At 50.7% G+C, this 9,820-nt stretch overlaps 1 protein-coding gene across 1 annotated transcript in view; it reads right to left on the bottom strand.

Annotated features, from left to right (window-relative positions):
• The window catches only part of LOC101591509 (orphan sodium- and chloride-dependent neurotransmitter transporter NTT5-like), a 14,311-nt gene extending 6,146 nt beyond the window's left edge, over positions 1–8,165 (bottom strand). Inside the window, exons 1-6 of the mRNA XM_004646510.1 lie at positions 8,078–8,165; positions 7,781–7,938; positions 7,575–7,701; positions 7,312–7,490; positions 5,608–5,718; positions 5,183–5,424 (exon numbers count right to left, since the gene is read on the bottom strand). Coding sequence (XP_004646567.1) covers positions 5,183–5,424; positions 5,608–5,718; positions 7,312–7,490; positions 7,575–7,701; positions 7,781–7,938; positions 8,078–8,165 — 905 coding nt within the window. The remainder of the gene's footprint in view (positions 1–5,182; positions 5,425–5,607; positions 5,719–7,311; positions 7,491–7,574; positions 7,702–7,780; positions 7,939–8,077) is intronic.
• Positions 8,166–9,820: the final 1,655 nt, after the last annotated feature.

Raw genomic sequence — 9,820 nt, 5'->3', positions numbered from 1 at the left:
GGGTCTGCGGGATCTACGGGGTCTGTGGGGTCTGCAGGGTCTGCGGGGTCTCACTACACAGATCAGGCTCGTAGTGATCCGCCTGAGCGGGATTACAGGTGTGCGCCACCATGCCCAGTCTCAATCATGGTCTCAGTGCACCCTGGGGGCCGGGCCAGCTCAGGCATGTCAGGGATCAAACCCCGGCCGCTGCGCTCTGCCTAAGCAGGCGCTTTAGTCCATCGAGCTATCTGGCCGGCCCTTACAGTTATTTTTTACATTTGTATTTTCTATCTTTTGTATCAGCTACTGAGAGAGAAGTATTTGAGATCTCCAGGGAAATCACTATGATTATGGACCTGTTATTTCAGTTCTGAAATTTTTCTTTTTCTTTCTCTTCCTCCTTCCCTCCTCCTTCTTGTGCTGGATATTGACCCCAGGGCCTTATGCACGCTAAGTGTGTGCTCTAGCACTCAACTATACTATAGCCTCGTGTGTGTGTGTGTGTGTGTGTGTGTGCATGCGCATGCGTGCGTGTGTGTGTGTGATACTGGGGACTGAACCCAGGGGCTTGCACTGAGCCATATCTCCAGCCCCTTTTCATTTTTAAGACAGGGCCTTGTTAAATCATCAGTTGCCAAGGCTGGGCTGCAACCGTCAATCCGCCTGCCTCGGTGTCTCAGAGCACTGGGATTATAGGTGTTTGATGCCACACCCAGCTCCCATTCACTCTGAAACTGTTAGGAGGTGCAGCAACATTTCCGTAATCCCGACTTCCTGCTGAGTGGATGCTTCCATCATGAAACGCTTGTCGTTGTCTCAGATACTATCACTTGTCCTTACTTCCACCTTAATGTCTAGACTCATTAGTTTTCTTCTGATTGTTCCTTTGCCTGTGTCGGGTTTTTCTGTTGTCTGACATTAGGCCTCTTTGTGACTTGATAAAGAAAGTCACATGTAAACAGGAAAGGATCAAGGTTTGTTTTTTGTTTTGAGACAGGGTCTCACTATGTAGTTTGGGCTGGCCTTGTGTTCACTTTTGTAGTCCCCAGGTTGGTCTCAAACTTGTAGTGATCTTCCTGTCTCAGCCTCCCGAGTGCTGGGATTACTGCCACCGTGCCTGGTTATGGGGCCAGCACAGCGCACGTGGGGATGCAGGGCCAGCCCCGCATGCAGGCCCTTGTGCTTGCTAGGTAGGTGCTTTTGCCTCTGAGCGACCTCCCCAGAGACTTGTACTGATCCTCCTGTCTCAGTCTCCCAAGTGCCGGGATTACAGGGGTGCACCACCATGCCTGGTCTTGGGGGCCTGCTCAGCGCACCTTGGGGCCCTGTGTTCCGGCGAGATAGCTCCGGGAACTACGTGCCCGCGTAGGCAAGTGCAGGGACCCGGACTCTATCCCACTGAGCTATCTCGCCGGCCCGAAGCTCCCCTCATGTGGTCTTACAACTGCTCGCTCTTTTTGAAGTACGGTATTTGTGATCAGTGCCACAGCCGTCTGCCCTCGGGTTTGCTTTTGCCTCATCTGTTCCTTTTCTCTCCTTTTCTACTTTCCTTGGGTGTCTGGCAAATGTCCTGTCGTCTCCATGTTCTCTCCTGAATTATAAGTGTGATACAGCGGCCACGAACAAGATGCAGTTACGTGTATCTAAGATGTGGCTAATATGGTTGAGGTACTGAACATTTAATTTTTATCTATCTATCTATTTATTTATTTATGTTGCAGTACTGGGGATTGAACTCAGGACCCTGCGCTTGCCAGGCAAGTGCTTATTCTACTGAGCCATCTCCCCAGCCACAAGCGCTGAACATTTAATTTAAATTAATTTTAATTTCAAGGGAGATGAATTATTCAGTTACTGGGAGAATTTTGCGTATGTTCAGAGCAAGTTGAGTATGGGAAATGACTTTTTCAGTGGTAAACTTTAATGACGTCCAAATACAAATTAAGTATTTTCTTCCAGCCTCAAGAATTTCTAGAGTCTCCCTTGGTACAGATTCTGTTGTGATGAATTATCTCATCTTTATCTGAAAATGTCTTCACTTTCCTTTTACTGCTCAAAGCTATATGGCTGAATATGGAATGTGGTTTACAGGGCCTTCCTGTTAGCACTCTACAATACTGTGTTCCATTTTCATGATTTGCATCGTTTCTGAGAAGTTAGCTATAATTCTCATTACAGAGCCATTGTATGCAACACACTCAGGACAGTGGCATATGCCAGGGAAGTACTGCAATGTTCTCTCTCTCTCTCTCTCTCTCTCTCTCTCTCTCTCTCTCTCTCTCTCTCTCTCTCTCACTGTGGAGTTCCGGCTGGCCTTGCGCTCACTTTGTAGCCCAGGCTGGTCTCAAACCTTAAATGATCTTCCTGCCTCAGCCTCCTGAGTGCTAGGGTTACAGGCATGCACCACCATGCCTGGCTCTTCCCTATTTTTTTTTAATTCATTTAGACATTTTCTATTCATATTTGACTGTCAGAAAATTAACTATGATATCCAAGTTGTGATCATCTTTGTTTTTATCCAGATTGGGATCTTCTGTGCTTCTTGAATCTGTGGGTTAATGCTTTCAATTAAATTTGAAAAGTATTTTCTTTTTTTTTTTTTAATTTTATTTATTTATTTATGTGTGTGTGTGTGAGCGCACATGTGGCCAGCTCAGCCCACCAGGGGGCGGAGCTGGCTGGCATGTGGTGCTGGGGAATTGAACCGCGGTCCCTGTGCTTTGCTGAGCTTGTTCCAAGTAGGTGCTTTAGACCACTGAGCCATCTCACCAGCCCCTATTTTCTTAATTATTAAATTTTTGTACCAACTGCTCCTTCTCTCCTGCTGCGGCTCCAGTCACACACAGGTGAGTTCTACAGACAGGTCGTTGAGGCAATGTTCATTTTTTTTCTCTCTGTGAGGCGCATGGCACAGAACTTCTACATGTTACCTTCTATCTTCAAGTTTATTGATTCCTTCTTCTACTATTTCCAGATCATATTAAATCGATAAGGGCTGGCCAGCAGCTCAGCAGACTAAAGCGCTTGCTTAGGCAGACGCAGGGACAGGGGTGGGGGGTGGAGGAATCGGGGGTGTTCTATCCCCTGCGAGCCGTGCCAGCCCTGCCCCCGCACACTGAGACTGCTACTGAGACTGGGTGTGGTGGCGCGCACCTGCAATCCCAGTGTTTGGGAGGCTGAAACAGGACAATCACTGAGTCCAATCTACGTAGTGAGACCCTGTACATCCTGTACACCCTGTCATAAATTCATAAAAAAGAATATATTCAATGTAACTTTTAACTTATATTTTCAGTTCTAGAATTTCCACAGGATTCTTTTTTGTAGTCTCTATATCTCTCTACACACTAAATTCATCTTTCTGATGAAATTCCATATCATATTCATAAAGGTAGTTTTAAAATTTTTATCTGTTCATTCTAATATCTGGGTCTTTTTTCTTTTTGGTACTGTTACTGAACTCAGGACCTTGCACTTGCCAGGCAGGCGCTCGCATCACTGAGCTATATCCCTTGCCCCGGGTATTCTTCCTCTAGGCTATGGTTTACATTTTTCTGGACTTTTAATATCTTGTGATTTTTAATTTTATGCTGGTTATTATATGTCAAAAAACAAAGGAGAAAGGCACGTATCTTACTTGTTTAGTCTCAATGAACTCATTACATTTTTCCTAAGAGTTGAGCTACAGCTGGGCATGTTTAATTCAGTTTCCTGTCTTCAAACGGGACTGAACAGAACTCATGTCACCAGTGAGTGAAGTTCCCGACTTTCCGCACCTGCCACAGGTACTAACTTCCAGGATATTGGTCACTATTTGTGGAATGGGTTGGATGTAGCTCCAGACACAAGATTTATCTTGTGATCAACTCCAGCGGGACCCAGGAACCTGAGCACTAGAAAAATCCTGCCTCCCAGTCTAGTCTCTGTGGCAGCCTCCGCCACTTCCTCAGCACAGCTGCTAAGAATGGTGCAAGGAGAAGTGGCGGATTCATCCTCTGTGCACTGGAAGCATCTAAGATTCGGATGCTTCGGGCTGGGGAGATAGCTTGGTGGTCTAAGTGCCTGTCTGGCTAGCACAAAGACCTGGGTTCAATCCCCGGTACCCCATAGGCACAGAAACCAAGCGTAGTTGCGCACCTGTAATTCTAGCACTGGGGAGGCTGAGACAATAGGATCACTATGAGTCTGAATTGTATAGTGAGATCCTGTGCCAAATAAATAAATTAAAAATAAAAAAAGATTTGGATTCCTCCAGGCGCCCATACTGCTTGGAGGATTTCCTCATTTCCTCTCTTCTGTGCAAGGTCTATGCATCTATGAAGGTCTGGCCAGCACCCACCACTTACAGCAGGCCCTTGCCCAGACATAAGAGCATTCCTGGCTCTTTCCCCACTGAGCACTGGCTGAGTGCTCTCCAGGATCTGGCTCCTCTTCTCGACTAACATTATAGGGAAGTATGGTCTTTATTTTCTCTATCAAAAAATTCTTGCCCAAAAAAAAAAAAAAAAGTTCTTGCCAGTGCTGGGAGTGCTGGCACATTCCTGCAATCCTAGAACCCCAGAGGCTGAGGCAGGAGGATTGCTGTGAGTTCAAGTTCAGCCTGAAATATACAGCGAGATCCTGTCTCAAAAAAAAAAAAATCCTGCCACTATGGCAACATGGACTTGGGCACCTGTCAGTTTCAGAAAAATCCTATTGTAGAGGCAAATTCTAACTGGAGTCATTAAAATCCCAATGCCTGGATTCATCCAAGACCACACAGATCTGCATCTCTAATGTAAATGTTTCCTAAGGCTTTTCATGTGACTCAAATATGCAGCCAAAGCCAGGAATCACTGCTCTCTGTGAGTTAAGTAATTGATTTTTTTTGGAGACAGGATCTCGCTATGCAGTTCAGGCTGAGCTTGAGCTCATTTGCAGCCCACACTGGCCTCGAATCTGCCACGATCCTCCTGCTCAGCCTCCTGAGTGCTGGGAAATAACTGATTTTGAAATCCTCCTTCCTCCAGTGGCAACTAGGAAGAAGCCCTGGGGCAGTCAGCTCTCTGAGGCTATTTTTCTTGTCTATGACATAGAAGATACCACAGTCTTCCCTTCTCAATTATTTTCTCTGAGAATAAATGGGAAGCTACTAATCTGACTGGAGGGCTTGGGTTTGGGGTTCTATGGCATGCTCATGTGGGTGGAGGGGGTTACTTACCTCTCCACGCAGCTGTGGCCACTGGTGGTGACCCAGAACCCCAGCACTAGAAAGACGATGATCGTGGCCAGCATTGAAGTCACCAGGTTGAGCAGGGCCACAAAGGAGGCTGTCTTGACATAGTTGTCACCTCCACTGTTGCGGGAGAAGGAGGTGACGATGGTGCCCATGCCTAGGCCCAGGGAATAGAGCACGTGGCCTCCTGCCTGCCACCACAGGTCCACCGAAGCCAAGGTAGAGAGCTGTGGAGCAGAGTTTGGGAGAGGGCTCAGAGGCTGGAAGTACCAGTCAGTTAGCAGAGGGGCAGCTAGAGGTGAGAGCGGCAGGGAGAAGGCTGGGGCAGAGGGGAGTACAGTGGAGGGCAAGGAGACTCAGTAAAGTCTTAGGAGTGGAAGGAGGAAAAAGTTTGGAGTCCCTGGTCTCACCTCTATGGTCACCAGACGCTTGAGGCTAGCAAACGCACCTTCTAGGAAGGGTGCCCGGACAAACAGGAACAGGAGGAGAATGTAGAATAGGAGCACCCAGGAAATCAGCATCTGAACAGGGTCAGGAGGGAAAAAAGCATTCAGGAGAGTTGGGGATGAGGGAAGACGAGGCCAGTGTTAGCAGGGCACCAAAGGTAAGGAGAAAACCATGGGGCAGCCAGACACTTCACTGAGCCTGGGGTCATGGCCACGTGGGAACTGAGAAACAGAAAAGGGAAAGGCACGCGGCCCTGTGGAGGTGACGACGTTGTGGAACTTCACAGGTGAGGGGAGAGGAAAGGAAATGGAGAGTGACAGCATTAATGCATGCTTTGAAGTTTTTCACCCTCATTGGTAAAGCACCCCCTTTTCCCATGGACCCCTACTAACCCACCACTAAGCTCTGTTTTTACAGGAGTGGCTTATTTTGGGAGCTGTGCAGAAATGGTAGGGTGAAGGCTCCCTGTTTGCAGGATCCAGAGACCAGTTGATAAAGGTGCAGTTAAGCAAAATGATCCCCAAAGGCACTGATTAGCTTCCCACATAAGGAATATGACCCAGGAGCCAAGAAGTGGACCGGAAGTAGCTGCCCTGACATCGCATCCTCCTACTGGGAAACTGGAAAGGGAGTGCAGCGGTCAGCTCCTTATGGGCTGACACACGCTGTCGGAGCAGAGCAAGGCCAAGGGGGCAGAGCTCAGGTGAGGCTGGGGTCTGATTCGAAAGGTAGCTGTAATGGTTCACATCTAAAGTGGCCCCCAGCCGGCCAAATATCTCAGAGGGGGTTCAATCCCCAGGCCTGCTGTGCTGGCCCCACCCAGGGGCACGATGAGATGGCAATTGAGACCTAGTGTGGTGGCTCACGCCTGTAATCCCAGCTCTTGGGAGGCTGTAAACAGGCAGATCGCTACTACTCTGATCTAGTAGTGAAACCCTGAACACCCTGTAGACCATTCCTAAAATTAAAAATAATAATAATAATAAATAAATAAATAAAAATAAAGTGGCCCCCAGGTCTTGTGTGTGTGTGGATCCTGGGGCACTGTGCTCATGGGAAGACTCACGCACGCGTGAGATCATGGCTGAATGCGAGAGTAGGAGGGGGGTGGCCAAAGGTGGACCCTGGGGCTGGGGCCTGGAAGAAGGAGCGCTTGTCCCCACCCTGCACTTCTCTCTGCTTCCTGCCTGCCGTGAGGTGAGCAGCTTCCCTCCGCCAGGCCGCTTGGAGCCAGCCACAGTCAGAGTCTCCTTACAACATGAGCCAAAATCAACCTCTCCTTTATGTTGTGGATGTCAGCCCCTTTGTCCTAGTGTCTGCAAAGTGACTACTGCTGTGCCCTCGGGTCTCCGTGAGCACCATATTGGCTTCAGGATGGTGAGTAAAGAGGTAGCAGGGTGGATGGATATGAGGCTCCCCTTCAGGCCACCCACGGAGCAAGCAGCTCTTTGTGAGAAGGGTAGTCACAGCTTCCGGGGAGCGGCCTGCTGCAGATCGCGGTGGCCATACGCCAGCTTGCCCGATGGGTGGGTGGGGGATTCACTGGGCTTGGAGGATAGCTGCTAGCAGGAAGGAAGAGCCACCAACAGCACAGCCCCCAGAGAGGAAGCAGGTGTGTGGGGCAGGAAGCCTGCGGGTCTCGGGAGCCACAGGCCAGGGCCGCTTACCAGCACTGAAATCCTGATCTCAAAGACAAAGATGAGGAAGAGGATGACCCAGACTGTGAAGCTGCCCCGGCTGAGGCTCAGGACAAGGCTGGTGATCCCGTCCTCCATGTGGCCCGAGGCTTGGAGTATGGTGTGGTACAGGAAGTACTGGTGGGGCACAGTCCAGAGGCACGAGAAACCTGGGGGACCCCGGCACTCAGCCCCACTGCTCTCTCCCCGGGCCCTGCCCCTTGGTGCCCGGACGGCCCCCTCCCTGTCCTCACCAGTGCCACTGACGTTCTTCGCCAAAGGGCAGTGCTCCCAGGGCAGGGGCAAAGTGAAGGAGCTGCCCAGGTAGAAGAGGCTCCAGGAGATAATGGCGCTGTTATAGGTGCTCAGCAAGATGCGTACCTGAAGCCGACACGGCGGGCCTGAGAGCCCGAAGGCCGCTGGAGCGAGCGAGCCCCCCCAACCCAGGCACCCCTGTTACCAGCACGCAGGCATAGCCCATGCCGCCCAGCCAGGGGGCGAGCTGCTTCCAGACCCGGATGTTGTCCACCTGCAGCCGCTGCCCTACCATCATCTCCATGTAGAGAAGGGGAATGCCGAAGAGCAGCAAGGAGAAGACGTAGGCCAGGAGGAAGCCGCCTGCGGGGGAGCCGGGCTGCACTCAGGCCCCCAGGCCCCCACCCCTCCTCCTCTTGGACGCCTGGGCCCAGCCCAGCCCCTGCTCCCCAGGACCTGCTCTTCAGGCTCCTGTTCCCCGCGCAGCAGGCCCTGCCCTTACCTCCTCCATTCTGGTGACACAGGTAAGGGAAACGCCAGAGACTGCTGAACCCAGCAGAGATGAACAACTGGACCAGGATGCTCTGCATTTCTGCAGTCGGATGTAGGTAATTTGTGGTCCTTGCGCCCAAATCTCCTTGTGCTGGAGGTTACAGGGCAGGGACCCTTCAGTGCGGGTGTCCTCTTGTGTCACTTCAGATATCCTTCAAGAGACTCTATGGCCCTCTCCTTCCAGGCCCACTAATGCCTGGATCGTGGGGCCACCAAGAAGAGCAGACCTCAGCAAACGCGGCTCCGGCCCTCGGCTGTAAAACTTCATGGCAAAGCTTTTAGAGAAGTGTGGGCAAGAGTTTAGCTCTTGGCCTTTTGCCAAACCAAATCACATGTAGTTGATTTTGGGCAATAATTCCATTTCTTGGAGACTTGTTTTTTTGTTGTTTTTTTTTAATCTTACAAGCAGAAATTAATGCCAAAATATTGAATAAGAGGAGGTACTGCCATCATGAGACCTGACTGCCCGCAGCTGGGTGCCAGGCTCACATACTGGAGCATCCATGTTAACATCCGTCCTGTCTAACACATAGATGCAGACAGACAGGGACGTGCAAACACGGAGAGCTTGCGTGTCTTTCCTTTCTCTTCTGGTCTAACCCAGAAGGTGAGGCCCAACACAAGCACAGACTTCTGGCCAGTGTGTCCCACCCACGGCTGCTCACCACAGTCACTTCAACACCTACAACCTAGAGACTCAGAGCTGGATCTGGTGGTGCTCGCCTATCATCCCATCACTGAAGGAGGCCAAGGCCGAGGGAATACACGTGCAAGGCCTACTTGAACAACATAGTGAGATCCTGTCTCAAAACTTAAAAGTGTTGTTTTGGCAGGATCCTACTACATAGCCCAGGCCAAGCTCAGACTTGCTGTGACCCTCCTGCCTCAGCCTATGGAGTGATGGGAAGACAAGCCTGGCTGGCTCTGAGGATGAGGCTGACACCAGGAGCAGTAGGCTGATGAGAGTGGCAGCTGCCGCTCCTACGCACGTCTTCAAGCCTTCCTTCCAACAGAATGGACAGCCGGAGGGGGGCATGGGAGGGTTCAAGCCGTGCAGGTCTGGGTGGGAAGAATTCAGAGCAGGCGGGTAGCTTATAAGAGGGATGAAGTCAACTGCAGGCTAACTAGGGCCTCACAGGGAACCAGGAAAGTGACAGCCGAAACAGTCTCTCCTGGGGTCAAGACAGATCTCAAGCCCTGAGCTAGAACACTATCCCTGCAGCCTGGTGTGGCGGTGCACATGTCCTGTCATCTCAGCACACTGAGAGCCTGAGGCAAGAGGACTGCAAGATGAAGCCTAGCCTGGGAAGGTGAGAGACTGAGTGAAACCTGTCTTTAAATAAGAAATACAGATGCTGAGGAGATAGCTTGGTGCTCTAAGCTCCTGCCTGGCAAGTGTAAGGACATGGGTTCAATCCCTGGTACTATATGCTGTGCCACCCCAGAACCCTGGGTGCACCACACTGGTCACCCAAACCGGGTGTGGTGGTGCATGCCTGTAATCCCAGTGCTAGGGATGCTGAGACAGGAAGATCACCATGTGTTTGAGCTGTGTAATGAGACCCTGTACCAAATAAAAAAAACAAATAGGGGCTGGTGAGATGGCTCAGTGGTCTAAAGCACCTACTTAGAACAAGCTTAGAAAGCACAGGGACCGCGGTTCTATCCCCCAGCACCACATGCCAGCCAGCGC

Source organism: Octodon degus, unplaced genomic scaffold, assembly GCF_000260255.1.
Source record: "Octodon degus isolate 3935 unplaced genomic scaffold, OctDeg1.0 scaffold00268, whole genome shotgun sequence".
NCBI lineage: Eukaryota > Metazoa > Chordata > Mammalia > Rodentia > Octodontidae > Octodon > Octodon degus.
The sequence above is the reverse complement of the archived record's forward strand: the minus strand, read 5'-3'. Positions and strand labels throughout refer to the sequence as shown.